Source organism: Lutjanus erythropterus, chromosome 18, assembly GCF_056507025.1.
Source record: "Lutjanus erythropterus isolate fLutEry1 chromosome 18, fLutEry1.hap2, whole genome shotgun sequence".
Lineage (NCBI taxonomy): Eukaryota > Metazoa > Chordata > Actinopteri > Lutjaniformes > Lutjanidae > Lutjanus > Lutjanus erythropterus.
The window spans coordinates 18,840,389-18,860,490 of NC_139334.1; the positions used below are offsets into that span (position 1 = coordinate 18,840,389).

Consider the following 20,102-nt stretch of genomic DNA (forward strand, 5'->3'; position numbering starts at 1 on the left):
TAAAAGGGTCATGTATTTTCCTAGCACCCGTTATCAAAGCAAAGCCTAGAGCTGCTGAAAAGAAGAAAGGTACTGTGTTCAGCAGGAGTGTTTCTGTGCTGCTGTAGAGGCTGTTAGTGTGTGTCTGCTGCTGAAATACTCATCCAGCCTACATGCTGTACTGCCATATGATAACAACTCAAAACAGCAATGTTCAAAAGATTATCATGAATAGAAGTTTGATATTTTTATAAAAAGACATGCTGAGGTAATATTTTTCTTGTGATCATCCAAAACTTTTTAAAACTGCTTTCTGTCATTTTCAGATTTTAACTTGATTTTAACATTTACATACTTTGCAATAAGCTTTCAGATTTGTAATAATAAATTGCTTTAACCTACAAAAGACTAAGAGCACAAGAACTTGATATTTTGGAGATGCATGTTTCACACAGCGGAGATGACATGCTTTATTTAAGCTGCATTGCATAGGCGTGAAATATTTTCTTGGCTTGCAGCTTTTCACATAGAGCACTGTAACGTGTTCCCTTGTGTCTTTTAATGCAGAAGCTGTTGTGAAAGAAAAGGCAAAGGTTAAACCCTCACATAAAGGTGCTGATCAGTTGTATTTTATGTCTCTAATATTCCACATAATATAGTAGAGGTGCATTTTCCACTTTTCAGATGAAAAAGCTGTAACCTCAAAGCAAGACTGAGATGTTTCTCGTGCTTAATAGCGCCAATCTCGATCACATCTTCAAGAAATGTGATGTAATTTCAGTGGATTGTTGTCATTTATCACAAAACAAGAATTATCACAGCACTTTTTTTCTTTTCTCCCATCAGAACCAGAGGCCAAGCCAGCTGTTGCCAAAAAAGGTAAAGCATATTCATCATTGTCTTGCAAACAGCAAACTATCCTCGACATATCAACTGAAATCAATTTAATCCTCTTATACTCAGCTGTACCCGAGGTTACCAAGGAGAAGCCTAAGCCGGCTGAAAAGAAAGGTAAATATTTAAATGAAGCAAGACATTGTATTTTGTGTTAATTTTTAGGGTGTGACCATTCACAAGTTAAAACTTGTCTTTCATTGGAACCAGTTCCTCGCAAAACAGAAGCTGTGAGAAAGAAGGAAAAGGTTGAATATCTCCTAAAAAAGAAAGGTAGCCTGCCAAAATCATCTGAGTGTAGATGATTTTCTGGGGTTTAAGCTTAGAAGAAATACTAATCTACACTCAGTTGTCAGCTTATTAGGTACACCCAGCTAAAGGTGCTGCAGTTATTAAGTTCAGTTTGTTTGCAGCTTGTTTTGCTTTTGAATTGAGTTATACTGCTTCAGTTTTAGCTTTGTGTACCTAATAAACTGGCAACTGAGTGTATATTATTATACTGTAGTATCACTAAACAATTGTGTCTTGTTACCACACTAGATAACAACAGAGTTATTTGCTGAGTATCAATGAATGTGCACATTCTTATTTACTCAGAAATCAAAGTACCAAAGCCCAAAGTCAAACCAGCTGTTACAAAAGGTACAGAATCCACATTTACATCTCACATTGTCATGTTTGGTGACACATACATAAACCTTTTGAGTTAAATGTAAAATAAAAAACTAAAAAACAAAAAAACTTTAATGTGCTGTAATTATATGGCAAGCAATGCCACCGATTTATTGGAGTATAAACTTGGTATTTCACCTTTGTGGGTGTGGTTCTGCAGAACGTAGCAGTGCATGTTTCAGCAGTTCACACAGACAATATGGGATCAGTTTATTTAATGAATGTTAAATATGAAGGCACTCAGCTGAATACACTGTTCATGTTTTCCTATCATTTGTATATTTGATCTCATAGCTATATAATGTTTTTTTTTCAATTTGTAGTTTTATTATCATTTTTTTTTTAAGTATTGAAAAAAGACAGAAATAAAATAATATTTAAAAAAAAACATTAAGAAAAATAATAGATATAATATTTTAAACTGCTCTCTTATACACCTCAGCTGTTTTATATAAGCACAGTGCATTGGCTTGGCTAAGAGCAAACTGAAATGAGCTAAAACCAAAGCTGTCTGTTTGTTGACTAACTGCCACTAATGTTGAAACTGATCAGGCTGTGGTAAACTTACTGCCGGAGGCAACAAAGAGCCTCTCTTCTGTCTGCAGGCAGAGACCTGCAGACAGTGAATCACATCAGTATCAGATGGAGGAAGACAGAGGACAGGATGAACGATAATGATTGATGTTAGGATGTTAGATTTGTTTCCAGTAAGATATTAGTGAGTTTATATAATGACTTTGCTGTCGTAAATATTACCATTGCTCTTCTATTTATTGTTAGTTATAAAAATATTCAATTCTAATTCTGTTCAGACTTTTTTTTAGATATATAATATTTTTAAAAAGTTATCGTTTAGTACTAGAAAAGTAACTATAAGAGTACATTACAGTACAATAAAAGTACTAGTACTAATTGTTCATTTAAGAGACCTGTCTTATTTTCTTTTTTTGAATATTACTATACTTAAATAAACCAAAAGTAATTTAATGGAAAAAATTGCAGAGCATGCAATATTTCTTATCCGATTAGTGGCCAGAATTATCGATAGAATACTTGATTACTAAAATAATCACGTGACGCAGGTTGTAAGGCACCGCCTCCAAGTGAAATACCAAGTTTTAAAGGAGCCCCTGTCACAAATAAACATTTATTAACTGCATTTGTTTTTTCAGTAGAAACAGTGATCTATATAACCAGTGTGATTACAGTCGCAAAATGTAGGTCAGCTCATTCTGCAAATGCTCTGATTGGATTTCTCATGAGGAAAAGAAGGACTTTGCCTCTGAGATCAGCAACAAATGACTGTAGAGAGCAGTAAAAGGAGAGGGATTCCTCTGCAGACGCTCCATTGGAAAACATAATCCTTACTGTGTGCTTGTCTGGACAGGTATAGAGCTTGCCTCTGTTACTCACCTCTTACCTTCAAAATCCTGGAGCTGAGACTCCAAAACGAAGGCTACCCAATCAACCAAACATTAACGGTGTGTTGTAAATGTTGTAATGCTATATGCTCCAGTTATAATGAGATCTATGTTTAGGATAAATAAAAGCTAACTGTGGTAGATGTGATAACATGTAGAGAATATGAAATATCTAATATACTGTACTGTAGGGCAAGAGGCTTCAGAGGAGGCCAAACTAATTTTAGCCGAGTGATTTTTACTTTGTGTATAATAAGGAAAGGGCATCATATATAAACTGTACATTTGATGAGATGGAAATCCTGACAGAAAGCAACAAATAAAAGAATATAAATGCTTCTTTCTCATAATCATGAGATGTTTAATTTATTAATCTCACTGTATAAAAATACACAAATGAAAGACCCATATGAACTGCTAATGGGAAAAGGCATAAACCATTTTTTTTCTAACTTTCTAACAATAATAGATCTTTTTCATTGAAGCCATATTGAAATCAAATAGGATAAACATAGGTTAAGTGTTACCAGTGCTACTAATTAAGGTCCCATTCCATTTAGTGTAGCAGAGCCTTTCCAGTAAGCCAACAGACAACTCTGTTTGACCTGAATGGGACCTTAATCGGTGTCACTGGTGAAAAAACAAAATTGGCTGCTGTGCAAAAGGTCTATTACAGCTGTGGAGTTATAGATTCCTCCTGCTATGTGAGCTGCCTTGAGCTTTAAGGAATTCAGTTTTGTTGTGGGAATGTTGTGGCTCACGCTGCAATTTGCATTTCTGGACAATGTTGCTTCCGCTCTTGAGTTCCTGCGTGTCCCAGCTGCCCAGGTGTGTGACCTTAATTTTCCTTTTGCAGAAGTGGAGACTCCTAAAGAAAAGGACAAGCCTGCTGCAGTGAAGAAAGGTACAGTGATCGGAACAATGAGTAGTTTGATTTTACATATTACTATCATTTAGATCAGTTTATTATGCAACAAGAATCTCAACTTGGTGATGCATTTGAGGCTATTTTACTAAGATTTTATAGTAGATTATATATTCTTCCACAAACAAAAGAACTGTTTGTTTTATCAATTGCATTTTCTCCCTGACGACACAGTCATGTTCAGGGAAAAGACCAAACCAGTCCGAGTAAAGAAAGGTACATTTGTGGTGCTTCAGTAGAGGCAGCACTTCATGTAACCAGCAGTGGTAATCTGAGTAATCTGATTACAACATGAAGGCCACTGCAGTTTGTAAATGTAGATATTTAGAGGGGAAACAGCCATTTTATCTGCTGCTGCTGCTGCTGACGCCTGAGAATATTTTCCTGCAGAATGTGAAAATTACAACTTATGGACGTGTTTTTATTCAGCAAGAAAATATTGCTATAAATCTCAGATTTATAGGCCAAAAATATAGAATACTACAATATTGTTTTTGTCTATAAATCTTAGGCTTATAGCTAATAAGTTTAGAGTTTCACAATATGTTCTAGTATCTTACTGAAATGCATGCTAGTATTTTTATTTTACTACCCCAAGAAGTTTTTTGCTTTGCCGTGAGGCCTTCGGCATGCCTGTTCATAACAACATAGATATAATTTTGAAGAAATGCTGCAGTAAATTAACCACAGACCTCAATGTCAACATGGGACTGCAATAGTAAAACATGCATAATGCCACAGTGGTAAGAAAGAACCCCCCCTTTTTACTTTCCCAGAGGCGTAAACAATATTGTAATTGTCTATTTCTCGCCACCTTGTGTGTGTTTCATATTTGTGGAACAGAGCCTGAGGTTTTAAAAGAAAAGGTGAAACCCAGCGCAGCAAAGAAAGGTACTGCACATAATGAGCTTTGAGTACATCAATAAATCTACAATATGTCATAAAGTTGTGAAACTTCAAGTACAAAGCAGCTGCTGGATCATTTGGATTAATTATGATTTCTAACCACCAACCTTGTGATTTATTGCAGAGGACAGAGTTCCTAAAGAAAAACCAGTAAAGAAAGGTATCATGGTTGTTTAAAAAACAGACATAGCGACCACACAAACAATTGACTGTACACCTATACTAGATCTGAATGATTCATATTTATTTATTCATTTTAGATAAACCAGTTGAGAAGAAAGCAGACAAAGAAGAGAAAGCTAAAGGTACGTTGTGCAATTAGCACTGAGCCTAAAATCTCCGTTGTGGAACTTTTGTCTCCTCCTTCTAGCGGTGAGAGTTATGACACAAATACTTTTAAAGTGTGCTTATGATGTATGTTTACAGTTTTCCGCCCTGCTGTACAGAAACCAGATTTAAAGGTGCTGTAAGTGACATTCACGGCCACTAGAGGTCACAATAGTCCACCAGCATCTCAGACCAAAACAAATGCGCACTTTGTTTACTCTATAAAGTTGGGGGGAAAAAAATGATAGCATCATCTGCACTGCTTAAAAAACTCAGATCAAACCATTTAGCTGTAATATGAGAAATTACCACACAGACACCGTTGCTGCATTGGCGCTGCTACTGCCAGCCTTATTTTTGTACACTGAGCTTGCAGAAGAGCTGTGAAGAGTAGAAAAAAGAAGAAAATTATAACCAGGAAGCGGTGTGATTTCTGTCTGTGTGAAACACAATTCATATAAAAAATTATCACCAGCAGCTGTAGTTAATAATCATTCGTCTTTTGTTGCTATTTACAGAGGACAGAGTTCTGAAAGAGATACAGGAGCCTGCAAAGAAAGGTTTGTGAAGCAACTAAATTTTGAGTGTTTGAAATTAAGCACTGGGGCTTTACTTTATTCCGCACAAAAAAAACAACCTCTTTTTGTTGCAGATCGACCTGCTGAAAAGAAAGTTGCCAAGGAGGAGAAAGTAAAAGGTATTTTATAGAGGAGCTGTAAATTAAGGTAATATAACAGTGCATTATTATAACAGATAACATCATGCTCTCTCTCTGATAGCGGAGCCCTCTGTATCAGACAGCTTTCTAATGGAAGGTGAGTCCAGATTCCCTTCTCATAGGGTGAAATATCACATAAGTCTGCAAATTGCACGCTCAGTCTTCTCTCAGGATGCCAGAGAGAGGCGAGGAACATATTTTACTGAACTCTACTGTAGCGTATTGTTCTGTGCCGTGTCTGACTCCACAGATGAGATGCCCTACTTCCAGTGTTTCTTTGTGGACGAGGACGAGGCCCAGTTCCCGTTCTACGCCTTCTCACCGCTGCAGATCTGAAGCTTCAGCCTGAATGCAGTCTGAGGTTTACAATTTAGTCAATTCACTGATAACGACAAGGTCAGGTCACGTCACGCCCTGCGCTGCGCTGCTGAAACGCAGCCTGTTCTGTTCACTGCTGGTCTGCAGGAGAAAACCCTGGACAGCAGAGGATGATGGGTAATTTGTGATGGACCGATTTTTATTTTTTTTTTAATTTCCAGATTTGGTTGAGCTCTCGTACCAAATACATGCAGCCAGTGTCATTCCTTTACTTTTTTTTTTTATTTTATTTTCTATTTTTATTTTTTGTGTTTGATTCTTTTGAAAGGTGGAATATAAAGAGAATATTTAAATGGAACAATACAATAATTTAATCTTTGTGGATCATTCATTTAGATTCTCACAGCACCACATGCAATTAAATATGATGGTGCATTTTTTTAAAAGAGGGAATATAGTGTAGAATGCGTTCAACTATGCTGTAAACAGGGTACAAAAATGGCCACAATTGCTGATTCAAGGTGGACAGGTGAGGTGTTCAGTTCCTCTCAGCCCACCGTTACTTGAAAAGTGGTTTGTACAATAATTGTACATACATTTTTATTCTCAGTCATCTGTGTAATTTTAGCTATTTTCTTCGTTGCATTGTAGATGACAACTTATCCTGCTTTCAAAAGCCCTTGAATCAACAACTGGGCATTTACTGTATAGTGTTTGTGCATAATTGCACGATCCTTGACGTTATTTCAAGGAAATGTCTCACACATATTCCTCTATTTCTTCCCTAAAGGGTACAAATCGTTAATGAAAGAAACAGGTTTTTTTTTTTTTGTCTGTTTTTGTCTGTTTGTTATGTGTCAAAAGGATTGACTGTGCACTGTATATGAGAGCTCCCAAACACACCAACACTACCTTTAATAAAGTCTTATTAAACTGCACCAAGCCAACATGTGCACCAGCTCCTCATTTTGGAATTAGTGCTAAAAAAACAAGCAAGCAAACTGTCAGAATGAGGCCTGAGTTCATAATATTAACTTCTTCTACCATCAAGTATCAGATTCATTCTATAACTGGACGGCTTGGAAATGTTGGAAATGTGTTTTCCAGCTTTTTTAATTTGACACTATTTGTTTTCAATCAAAGGGAAGTGAGTAAGTCCACTTCTTGCACTGTTAGCTAAGATGCTTTACCAGCTCAAACATTAAAAGTGCAGGATGTGATGAATTTGCTGTCAGTCAAAAGGCTGCTGTGGTAACGGCAATTCCTTCGTAGACCAAAAACCCACGATCACTAACTTTGGTCAGTGGCCGTTTGTCTGTGCAAAATGTAGTAACATAATATGCTTTAGCAACCTTTTGTGCAGAACATAACATAACAAAATGTAATGCGAGGAAAAACGTTCCGAGTGAACTTTATAAAAGTAACATCTATTTTATGTTTTTAATATGTAACATGATATTAATGCATATCTTATATAATAGCATCACATTAATTGTGCAAAAACAAACAGTAACAGGATTCATATGAATATCCTGTGCTTGTGATGCACAGTATGGATGATTTCAGATTGATTTTGAATACTATAACTGGTCAGAAATGAAGTCCAAGGCGTGTGTTTGAAATCTCTGAAGAACGAGGTATGAAAGATGATGACAAGAGAGCTGCTAGATTCAGCTCCTCAACAGATTTATTTGTCAGCGACGACAACAACCGTGCTGTTGTTAACGTGATGACGTTGGGTGTAACACTGAGATGAAACATCTGTCATGACATCTGCGGCGTCACGTGTTCTAGGCAGAGGATCTCAGATGTAAAGCAGTACATTATTTCTCAGCTCGTACCAGCTGTTGTTTACATATGGCTCTTTACATTTCGCTCCATATGTTGCTTCGTAGAGGCAGTTATTACAGCTTGTGACACTAATCCAAAGTCTACTCAAACTTAATCCACTTAACTTTTTTATTAGAATAACAGAAACACCATAGATGGTGAATAAGATCCTCTCCAGTGACTGTGCTGTAGAAGTTTTATTGAGATGCTGCGCCAACACAGGTGACAACGTCTTGGAATATCATTTGTTACTGGATTTTAGGAAAGAAGACAAAGTCATGTAACACATATCAAAGGACATTTTGATTCATGGTGACGACAAATATTTGTTTCAATCATTTTAACTGAATTGTATCTAAAGACTCCCTTTAACCAGGTGATCATGTGCAATACATACATTTATGAAAATCTTAGTGATCAGAGCGCTGTACGTTTGTCTGATAGTCCTTGAATGAAACATGCATGACGTGTGTGTGTTTTTGTTTTATGCTCTCAAATGTTTTTGTGATATTTTCTCCCAACTTTGAGAACAGCAGCACTAAATAATTGAATTTATTTGACACCAATAACTGACATTTGTCAAGCAGTTGTGTTGCTACACAATACAGTATAAGTATACCTAACCATTCATATTTAAAATGATCTCATTGTAAATATTTAAATACATGGAAAAACTGTTTTATCCCCTGACACATACTACTGAAACTGCTGTGTAACTGCAGTTAAAATCACCTTATGTATCATTTGTTAATTACATCTTCCTTATGCTTGTGAATAGTAGCAATCTGACATTAAAACAAAAGCAATGCAAATGCCCGTCTTGTAAGTCTCGTCTTTCTCTAAACGTGCAAACAACAACATTACTAACACAAAAAGAAGTCCAGCTTTATTCTCAGGTCATGCCATTATTTTGTGATCAGGAACAAAACAAAATATTTCCCAAGATTAACACGATAGTTATTTTCCCTCAAGTCATGAAAAGTTTTACTCACTGGTTTCACCTGGATAAAGTCATTATTGCCATATTTATATTATTTATGCTTGCACTGCTGAATCTGCCAATCAGCCATTATAGTGTTTATATATTTATTTTTAATTAATTCATTTATTTATTTATTCATTTGTATATTAGTGCATGAGTGTTAGGGCTGTATACAGGTGTTTAGTCAGTCAGTTTAGTAGACAATTCAATCTGCATCCTACCAGTATATATGTTAATCCCCCAAGATCCCAGTACATTGGTATTTTTAAGAGCAGCAATGTAAACAGAAACAGAAAACTATGATATGACGTCATTAAGAACAAATTGATTGACAAAGTCATGAAAAGTTCTAATTATAGAATAAAGTACTTGTGAGATATGACAAAAAGTATAGCACGAGGTCTGCAGGTACCTCAGTCAATAGGATTAAGGTTAAAAGATGTCACAAATTTTTTAGATTTTATTTATTCATTCAAGTATTTTGTTATATTTTTTTTGAATTCTTTCATCCAAAATGTTGTTTCAAAGCTGTCTCTACTAGGGATGCGCCGTTCTGTACTTGGTACTGGTCTGATTTTGCTGTGTACTATCCCTGTAAGTGAGGGGAAGAGATATTGTCTGATTGGTTTTGTTATGGGCAGATATTCAAGGTTGTGTTATCAGCATTAGACATGAAAAACATCTAAAAAACATCTGAGTCAGACTTCAAAATCCAACACATTCACTATGCGTGTTATCATAGAATGAAAACTCCCTTAATGTCATGATGGCATGACCTCAGTTCACTCAATGGTTGCTGCAGTCCTGGTGAGTGTGTGATGTGTTTGAACAGAAAATAGTGAAGAGCAGGACAAACTGGAGGGGATGTACGGCGGGCGTTCAGGTCTTCACACCGTGTTTCTCTAATGAGGCCAGCGAGGGGTTACTACAGGCCAGCTTAACACCACAGACACAGATTCCACACAAAGAGGAAACTCCTGCTGCTCTCCTGGGAGGACAGGCACTGAGGACAGAAGAAGAAGATACACTAAACTGTTATCTCCCACTGTTTCTCCCACATAAGCTCCTTTCTTATGTGTGAATATTGTGACCCGAACTAGTCTTTTAACTGTTTTCACTCCCAAATACTTATGCAAATGACTTGGCCCACTTTTGTGAGAGTAGAGGCAATTTTTTGGCAAACTATAACTGGAGCATAAAGATAGATTTTAATTGGAATTAATTCAGCGGGCAACGGTCAAATGAGTTCCACTCCAGTTACCACAGTTTCTTTGTGTCGCAAGCTATTCAGAGGTGGCCAAAAACTTGGCAGCCAGTGAGTGGAGATGAGAAGAATGGCCACTTGTAGTCCATAGTGCTCAGTAGGCGAGACACAGCTCACAGGGGAGGACGGGGAGGCTTCTTAAAATGTGGGAAAGACGGAGGTTAGATGGGGGTACTTTAAACTGGACAGGAGCTTTAAAACTGTGTCCTCTTTTTTCACAACAGCTAAAGATCACAAATACTTTATTTTTAGACTTTGAACTGCTAAGGGTTATTGGATTGATACAAACTGTCTATATCCTGTCATCTGTCATGCCAGCAGCAACATTCAATCACGGTTGGTCCACACACCATCGAATGATGCCTCTACGTAATGACACCACGACTAAAACCAGATTATCCCGAGGCCAGTGACATCACCACCCCCTCCCTCGTATCTGACCATCTGGGGGTTACTACAGGACGTTCATTCCCGTGAGTTCACGCTGGTCACACACTGGCTGCTGCTGCTGCTGCACGGCCGGCTCTGGCCTGCGCCGTCACCCTGCAGCTGTCACCTGGAGCTGACCCGTCACAGGGAGAGCACTGTTCCCACAACTTAGGTTGATGTATGTGAAAAAGAAATGTTGGACTGCAGCCCGAATGAGAAAGACAGCTCTGCTGAGATAAAATGGTACTAATACAGGGGTTAGGGATTATTGTATGTGTAACGGGAAACTCAGAATACAAAAAACTGTGTTCCATTACAGTTACAAAAAAGATGTAATCAGACTACAGATACATTTATCAAAAAATGTGAATTATTACCAGGATTACAATTTAATAATACATCAAAATAAACTAAAATCGAGGATGATACACTGACACACATTACAACATTTTTGAGTCTCACAACACCACTGTGATCTCAGTGAAACCAGCTAATGTCACTGGTGGAAATTTCGACATTATTTTTGTGTTTAAATCAGAAAAGGTAAACAACACCACGGCACAGTGACAGATCAGCCTTCAGATGTGAAAATACTGTCATCATCCAAGAACTCAACAACTAGTTTAAATAAACATTTACAGGTCAGACCAACCGCTAACATGAGCTACACAGACCACGTTAGCTACACAGATCAACTAACATTAGCTACACAGACAAGCTGCTACACAGACACTGTTATCGTTATCTACACAGACCAAGCACTAAAGTTACAGCTAGTTAACCTGTCAATACTTCTACTATTGAAAGTGACCAGGATAGCGTATGGGTGAAAACACAAGCCCTAGAAGTAAGTCGATGTCATTTAACTTTAGGTTTGAGTGTAGTGTGAATACAATACTTAACAAAGTACATTTAAATAATTAGAATTACTGCCATTAACCTTAACGTGCATTCACAGATAAAAAGGAAAGAATAAATGGACAAACAATTAATAAACTTGCAACAAACATAAAACATTATATTAGGCTAAACAATTTCACTATATTTGGTATTGTGGTAATCCAGAGGTAACAGAAAGTAATCAAATTACATTATTTTATTATTGTAATACTTGGATAAGATAACTGGAGACATTTTAACAGGCAATTGGTGATTGTATTGGAATACATTTTTAAAGAAACCCTCCCAACCCTATTGATGGAGCTCTCATTACCAACTGAAAAGTCTCAGACATTAATTTCATTCAAACATTTTATTTTTTCCCTTTTTTTCACAGAATGAAACAGTTTTAGGCCTTTCACAGTATCAATTTCTTACAAAAGATCTTACAAAAAAAAGATTTCCCAAAATATTTATCTCATGTTACAACAAGTGCAAATCACTGCATACAGTAAAAACATCACTTTTTGTTGAAAAATAAAAAGGAGAACACCTTGTTGTTGTAGTGCAGTGGGATGATTTGCTCGTTCAGGATGATGGTGGAGTTAGGCCTTCTCATATGTGCGGACTGCCTGGACTCCCTCATAAGTCAAAGTCTGTGAGGCAGAGGAGAGGAAAAGCAAAAACAGCAAATGTTACATGATGGCATTTAATATTTAGCTGTGATTTTAATGCAGTGTCTAGAAGTCATGCATGCTGGATGTGAACTTGTCACAATTCCAGAATTTTTAAATGAAAAATGCTCAATACCTCTTTTAATACTGCAGCAAGAAGTCCTAGGATAATTTTAGACTCTTTTTTTTTTAATGAACAAGCTGCACGAAGTGTTGGTACACTGAAAAATGTCTGGGTTTGCTCTGCAATAAGCCAAATTTCATGCAGGACAAGGTCTTAAGTGCTTAAATAAGCACTTGGATCATTTATTAACATCTTTCATTACTATAAGTAACTGGTATTGCACTGTCATAATCCTTTTGTTTGTTTTATCCTTTTGACAACCTTAACTGGTTTTCTTTAATCCATCTGGGTCATTATATCTGTTATTGCAACACTGCAAATGCAAAGTGAGGCAAGTTTATTCACCAACAAGGCAATTCAAAGTGCTTTATATAACCACTCCGAAACTTCGTTTACGGAGCAACTGGCTCCGTGAGAAATATTATGACTATAATTTCTCATCACTTGTCACAGCAGAGTTGTTAAAGTTTTTCATTATGTTTCATTACTGTTTTAATTTTTGTTTTCAAATAAGTTTAGTTTCAGTTAGTTTCCAGGGTGGATTTGCTTGTTTCAGCTAAGTTTTCATCATTTAAAAATGTTTAGCTTTGGTTTACTTTTTATTAGTTTCAGTTTTATTAGTTTTATTACTCAGTTATACATATATATATAAACTAACATCATTTCCTGTATATCTTTAGTTTGGTTTAGTTAGTTTTATAACTATACATTTCAAGTTACATTTTGTTTTTTGTCTATTTTTTTATTATTTTATTTCAGTTAACTAAAATCTTTTTGCACACTTACTTTTACTTCAGTTTTCTTTATTTTTAATAATAATCTTGCTTCATATCATACTCCATCAAGCTGAGGGTGTAATTTAATCTTACCATCACCATCTTCCCATCCTTGATTTCTCTGACAAACTTGGTCTCTTTGCCGTCCCACCTCTGCACTTGCACAAACTTGTCTCCCTCCATGGTGAAGGTGGACTGAAAGCACAAGCACACAGTCACAGGTCAAACTGCTGCAGCTAGGACACATGTCACGCCACGGTGAAGATAATACCCTGATTTTCACGCAGCTTACTTTGACATGTCGGTCATCTGGTGTGGTCTCATCAAACTCCTCTCCCAGCTTGGAGGAGAGCTCAGTGTTCCTGAAGGTGCTCAAGGTTTTCACCACCACTTTGTCCCCATCCTGGCCGATAACTACTGTTGGTTTGGTCACATTGCCCACTTGTCTTGTGGCAAAACCAACACCTGTCAAAAAGAAGAAGAAGAAAAAAATACAATAAAATAAAGTAGGGATGCATTATATTGTATGTTGTATTAAGACATGTAAACACATTTGAACAAAAATAAGAACTGACTATCCCAGAGACACGTTGCAGAATAAGCAGAACCTGCAGCAGATAACCTTGCTCACACTGCAAATAATTATCCTTTATTTTAATAAGAAATAATTAATTATCTTACCAAGTGCCTTCATGTAGTCATCAAAGTTCTCGCTGTTCACCAGTTTCCATGTGGCACAGAAAGCATCGACCATTTTTGCAGGTGTTACTGGTCCAGTTCGATCACTAACAACTGTCAAACAGCCGCTGGTCTCCCTGAAGTAAATCTTACAGCCTGTCTGCCGGCCAAATTAATACTCTGACAAAGGCGGGAACTCGAGGTGCAGCGTGAAACCTGATTGGATGTTTCAGAACCTGTTCCAGGCTGTGATTGGTCGTGGTAAAACGTACTGTTCATTTAACATAATATATGAACGATGAGTGTGAACCGTTATTCTCCGTGATGAACATGGAGATATAGTTAATAATAGTTTATTTACCCCAAAAAAAAAAAAATAGATGAGTATATGTGTTTGATTTGACCTTAAATTTAAGCCCTTAATTGCATTCATTCAGTTGAGCTAATAGTTGGTGAGATATATCACTGTATACCTCTTGGTGGTGCAACAGAAACAGTCACTGAGATTCATAACAAGGGAAATCATGAATGAATTTCATAACAATCAGTTTTATAGTCATTGAGAGAGTTGTTTATTCACAGAGCCATGTTGCTATAGGTTCAAGCCAAATCACTGTGGTTTAAATGCTAATTCTAATTAGCATGATATGATGGGTAATTACTACTATATACCTTTATTGTTGATGAAATACTTCCTGCAGATACAGTCTGACACAGATACAAACAGATGTCCACTGTCATTACACAGCAGATCAGTCTTTATCAATAACACCAAAGATGGAGTCAATAACACTAGTAAATGATACAAAATTAAATTTCACTCTTGTTGAGTATACTGTCAAACAGTTTTCTTGCATCTGCATAAAAAAAAAAAACATGAAACAAAAAATGCAAGCAGAGTATAAACATCACAATTCATACAGTACAGGCATCATTTTATCGCTTTTTTCAAATTAATTATCCACAAGAATAATTTTGGCTACACCACATTAGTTACAAAGACCAAGCACTAACATTTAGCTTTAGGTTTGAGTGTAGTGTGAATACAATACTTAACAAATTAAATTTAAATAATCAGGATTACTCCTATTAATCTTAACATGCATTCACACATAAAAAGGGAAGAAACAAAACTAAAACTTTGTTTTAGGTTTGGTATTGTGGTAATCTAGAAGTAACAGAAAGCAATCAAATTACATTATTTTATTATTGTAATACTTGGATAAGATAACTGGAGACATTTTAACAGGTAATTAGTGATTGTAGTGGAATACATTTTTAAACAAACCCTCCCAACCCTGTTGATGGAGCTCTCATTACCAACTGAAAAGTCTCAGACACTAATTTAATTCAAACACTTTATTTCTTTCCTTTTTTTCACTGAATGAAACAGTTTTAGGCCTTTCACAGTCTCAATTCCTAACAGAAGACAAAAAAGATTTCCCAAAATATTTATCTCATGTTCAAGTGCAAATCTCTGCATACAGTAAAAACATCATTTTTTGTTCAAAAATAAAAAGGAGAACACCTTGTTGTTGTAGTGCAGTGGGATGATTTGCTCGTTCAGGATGATGGTGGAGTTAGGCCTTCTCATATGTGCGGACTGCCTGGACTCCCTCATAGATCAAAGTCTGTGAGGCAGAGGAGAGGAAAAGCAAAAACAGCAAATGTTACATGATGGCATTTAATATTTAGCTGTGATTTTAATGCAGTGTCTAGAAGTCATGCATGCTGGATGTGAACTTGTCACAATTCTAGGATTTTTTAACATTCATTTGTTGTTTGTTTGTTTGGTTTGCTTGTTTCAGTTTAGTTTTTATCGCTTAAAAATGTTCAGTTTAAGTTTACTTTTTATTAGTTTCAGCTTTATTTATTTTTTTATTTTTTGAAGGGTATTTGCCAAGGGTAAGATTAAAGAACTTCAGATTAGCTCTTACAAGCAACTGACTCAGTTATACATATATAAACACCCGACTCACAATAAACTGATGCATCAATGACTCCTCATGCTTGTTGTGTTGACAAATTTGACCAAAAGACTTAAACTAACATCATTTCCTGTATTTTAGTTTGGTCAAGTTAGATTTTTATTTTTGTCTATTATTTTTATTTTATTTCAGTTAACTAAAATCTTCTTGCACGTCTTGCTTCATATCATACTCCATCAAGCTGAGGCTGTAATTTAATCTTACCATCACCATCTGCCCATCCTTGATTTCTCTGACAAACTTGGTCTCTTTGCCGTCCCACCTCTGCACTTGCACAAACTTGTCTCCCTCCATGGTGAAGGTGGACTGAAAGCACAAGCACACAGTCACAGGTCAAACTGCTGCAGCTAGGACACATGTCACGCCACGGTGAAGATAATACCCTGATTTTCACGCAGCTTACTTTGACATGTCGGTCATCTGGTGTGGTCTCATCAAACTCCTCTCCCAGCTTGGAGGAGAGCTCAGTGTTCCTGAAGGTGCTCAAGGTTTTCACCACCACTTTGTCCCCATCCTGGCTGATTTTTACTATTGGTTTGACCACATTGCCCGCTTTTCTTGTGACCAAACCAACACCTGTCAAAATAAATAAATTAAATAAATACAATAAAATAAAATAGGGATGCAGTATGCTAGATACATTTAAGATGTGAACATATCTGAGCAAAAATAAGCAACGACTATCCCAGAGACACGTTGCAGAATAAGCAGAACCTGCAGCAGATAACCTTGCTCACACCACCAATCATTATCTCTTATTTTCAGAAGAAATAATTAATTATCTTACCAAGGGCCTTCATGTAGTCATCAAAGTTCTTGCTGGTCACCAGTTTCCATGTGGCACAGAAAGCATCAACCATTTTTGCAGGTGTTACTGGTCCAGTTCGATCACTAACTTTCTAAATCTCACACTAAATCTTACACCCTGTCTTCCGGCAAAATCAGTATTTCAACAAAGGCGGAGACTTGAGCTGCATTGTGAAAGCTGACTGGATGTTCCAGACCCTGTTCCAGGCTGTGATTAGTCATAGCAAAATGTGCTGTTTATTTGACTAAGGTATGATATTGCCTTTAGGCAACATACCCATTTTTGGCCTTTTACACCCACATGATACATCCCCAAATATGATGCAATACTTTTAAAAAAACATGGCAAGACCATAAAGAACCAATAACAGTGTTTTAATTTGTCACATGACTCTCTAGAAACCAAGCCAGTGCTTTTTTTGCAGACTTTCTTACACAGATCAGCTCAGCTTTTGTCTCCACAAAAATGGTCTGAAGATGTCCTTTCCTGGTCTTTTTCAGTCTGGAAAAAAAATTGATTAATGGTCCAGTGTGTAACATTTACACAGATTTATTGGCAGAAATTGACTATATCATACATAAGATTGTTATTTATTATGGTTAAGTCAACTTAAACTAATAATCTTATGTTTATGTTACCTTAGAAATCTCCCTCCATGCCACTGCATGTCACTGTGCCAAGTTCACTGGCACTGTTCCTGCGGGGCCGGACCTGGTGTGTCTATATATGCAGGTGGGCGGTCTCACCTCATCCTCTTTCCTTCTGCTCTGTGATCTCCTCGTGGAGGTGGCTGCAGTCTGGCATGGCAGGTCTGTGGCGTGGCAATAGCAGGGTGCATGGCATATCCACTTACACAGCTGACTGCTGAGGCACTGGGAGACGGGTCGCTCCGTTATGTGTGCTGTGGGTTGCGTCTCGTGCCTGCACGTGTAATTGTGCCACAGCTTTTGGTGGCTCTCCTCTGCCTGCTTTCAGCTATGCTCTGCCTTGGCTAACGGCTGCAGTCAAGTGGGTGGCCTGTCATAGGCCACCACTTCCTGGGATGAGGCTCTACTATCTTGGCTCTACTGTTACACTGTTCTGCCTCTACGCTTCTGATCTCTCTGGTTTTGGCTGCACTGGGCTCTGTTTTGTGGTGTGGCTTTCTCCTGAGGCTTCGGTGCTGGTTGGAGTATTTTGACTCGGGCCGTCACTAGGCCCGACAACCATAACCATGCAGACTCTTAATTATTAGTGAAAGCCCCAACCAGCAGCCATTATTAGACCCGTAATTGTATTTTAATGTGTACATCTGGTTGTTTACTTAGAGTTAATTAAGTTTCCATTGTCAATTTACATTTCTGTTGAGTGTTATTAATTCTGTACATTTCATTTGGACTTAGGTTTTGTTTTGTATGTTCTGATTCTAATTTTAATTAAACTGAATGTTTTATTGGAACACGTCTCCTGCTCTGGTAATATTGAACCTCTGTGCCTTAAAAATTGTTTTCTAACTTATAATACAATTTACATAATATAAAATATAATTTCCTGGGGGTGAAATTCCCAGAGCGGGTCCTCTTTTATGGAGGCCGCCAACTTGCGCCACCATGTTTTCAACGGCTGCGCAGAGTGCATGCATTACATAAATACCACAGCGCCAATACGGACGACGAAGAGGAGGACAGATGAGGGTGTTTGCTGGAAAAATCTTGTTTACTGAAGGCTGACAACTTAAGTTTTGACCAGTGGATTATCACAGTTATTATTTACCACAAGACAAAGCAGTGGACTGCGAACCCTCATCCTCAATGAAGCAAGAACATGAGGAAATGAAATGAAAGGGAAACAGAAGGGCGCCCCTATAGCTCAGTCGGTAGGGCGTGCACACCATGTATTGAGGCTGTTAGTCCTCTGCAGCGGCTGCCGGTTCGAATCCTGCCTGTGGCTCATTTGCTGCGTGTCATCCCCTGTCTCTTCACCCCCCTTTCCTGTCATACCTTCAGCTGTCCCTGTCAATAAAGGCAAAAATGCCCAAAAAATAACCTTAAAAAAAAAAGAAAGGGAAACAGAAGACAGCAGAAAGACAAGGACTGACATCAGTTTGGAGTTAATTTATCCTACACGCGTTATTGCACCCTACTATAAGATAGTACATGGCCATGGGCATAACGCTAATTACTCACAAGTAACTTTTCGTACCATGTCATATGCTTCAAAAATTATGATCAGGACGCGCAAACATGTTCAAAGTTTCGCGACCACCATAGGTTCTCCTACATGCTGGATGCCCCTAAATCCTACACACTGGTCCTAAAATAAGAACAATGTTTGTTTTTTTTGTTTTTTTTTAGGATCTTGACAGCTTTTTCTAGAGGATCTTATATGCATTTCTTTCTAAGAATTGCCAGTAGGATGAGGAAAGCATTAATGTGTGTACTAAATTTCATGGCAGTTCAGCTAATAGTTGTTGAGACATTTTACTCTATGCCTCCTGGTGGTGCGACAGTAACAGTCACTGAGATTCATGGCAGGGGAAATCATGAATGAATTTCATAGCAACAGACACTGTTCATAGAGCCATGTCGCTAACTAGCATGGCTAAGAAGCTGCTGGGCCCAATTTAAATCACTGTGGCTCAAATACTAATTCTAATTATCATGATGACAGATAATTACTACTATATACCTTTATTGTTGATGAAATACTTCCTGCAGATACAGTCTGACACAGATACAAACAGATATTCACTGTCATTATACAGCAGATCAGTCTTTATCAATAACACCAAAGATAGAATCAATAATACTAGTAAATGATACAAAATTAAATTTCACTCTTGCTGAGTATACTGTCAGTTTTCCTGCATCTGCTTCAAAAAAACAAAAAACACAAAGCTTAAGCTTCTACTTGGCACTGATCAAGGCCAGATTAATACATGAAAGAAAAAATGCAAGCAGAGTAAAAACATCACAATTCATACAGTATAAACATTGTTTTATCGCTTTTTTCAAATAAATTATCCACAAGAATAATTTTTGCTTCCCTGAAGGTCACATATAGTGCATGCAAATGAAACATTAAATGTTCCATGATGAAAAGTCATGTAACTCATGGATCTTAATTTTTACATCATCAAGGGAAATGGTGACAGAATTTTAATGTATTATTTTACAGAATAATTCTAGAGCAGCAAATTCATCTGGCATCTTAGCTGGTTATATAAAACAATGTTTGGATTCCTTTAAACGTTAAATGACAGATTGAGGTGGGGGTGAAGACTGTATGGTTTAATTTTCAGCTCTAAACAGGGTGAATCAATAAAAGACAATACAGTTACTTAATCATTTGTACAATGTGACGCAAAGTAAACAAAGGCAGACGTGTGCCAAATTATGTATCAGTGAAATACTTTTACTTAAAGCAGGGGCTTTAACAGTTTAAAGTTTGGAAAATAAAATAAAGAAGTATCACAACAGCTGGAGGGGAAAAACAGTGAGGGCAGCAGAGGTAGACTGAGAGAGGTAGAGA

The 20,102-nt window shown here is 37.1% G+C and overlaps 3 protein-coding genes across 3 annotated transcripts in view; 1 reads left to right on the forward strand and 2 right to left on the reverse strand.

The window, feature by feature from the left end:
- LOC146310914 (uncharacterized) overlaps positions 1-8,802 on the forward strand; it is a 34,821-nt gene extending 26,019 nt beyond the window's left edge. Inside the window, exons 46-57 of the mRNA XM_084742976.1 lie at positions 25-69; positions 826-858; positions 943-990; positions 1,084-1,146; positions 3,823-3,870; positions 4,735-4,782; positions 4,922-4,957; positions 5,058-5,102; positions 5,643-5,684; positions 5,777-5,821; positions 5,904-5,939; positions 6,093-8,802. Coding sequence (XP_084599102.1) covers positions 25-69; positions 826-858; positions 943-990; positions 1,084-1,146; positions 3,823-3,870; positions 4,735-4,782; positions 4,922-4,957; positions 5,058-5,102; positions 5,643-5,684; positions 5,777-5,821; positions 5,904-5,939; positions 6,093-6,178 — 575 coding nt within the window. The 3' untranslated portion in view covers positions 6,179-8,802. The remainder of the gene's footprint in view (positions 1-24; positions 70-825; positions 859-942; positions 991-1,083; positions 1,147-3,822; positions 3,871-4,734; positions 4,783-4,921; positions 4,958-5,057; positions 5,103-5,642; positions 5,685-5,776; positions 5,822-5,903; positions 5,940-6,092) is intronic.
- A 3,100-nt stretch (positions 8,803-11,902) lies between these two features.
- Positions 11,903-13,955, reverse strand: LOC146310916 (fatty acid-binding protein, brain-like). The gene is made up of 4 exons (XM_084742660.1): positions 13,800-13,955; positions 13,411-13,583; positions 13,212-13,313; positions 11,903-12,200 (listed from the first exon to the last, which is right to left on the reverse strand). Exons 1-4 carry the CDS (start codon positions 13,870-13,872, stop codon positions 12,150-12,152), a joined length of 399 nt encoding a protein of 132 aa, XP_084598786.1. The 5' UTR covers positions 13,873-13,955; the 3' UTR covers positions 11,903-12,149.
- A 370-nt stretch (positions 13,956-14,325) lies between these two features.
- Positions 14,326-16,757, reverse strand: LOC146310917 (fatty acid-binding protein, brain-like). Its single transcript, XM_084742662.1, has 4 exons — positions 16,572-16,757; positions 16,188-16,360; positions 15,989-16,090; positions 14,326-15,427 (listed from the first exon to the last, which is right to left on the reverse strand). The coding sequence occupies exons 1-4, from the start codon at positions 16,642-16,644 to the stop codon at positions 15,377-15,379; spliced, it is 399 nt and encodes a 132-aa protein (XP_084598788.1). The 5' UTR covers positions 16,645-16,757; the 3' UTR covers positions 14,326-15,376.
- Positions 16,758-20,102: the final 3,345 nt, after the last annotated feature.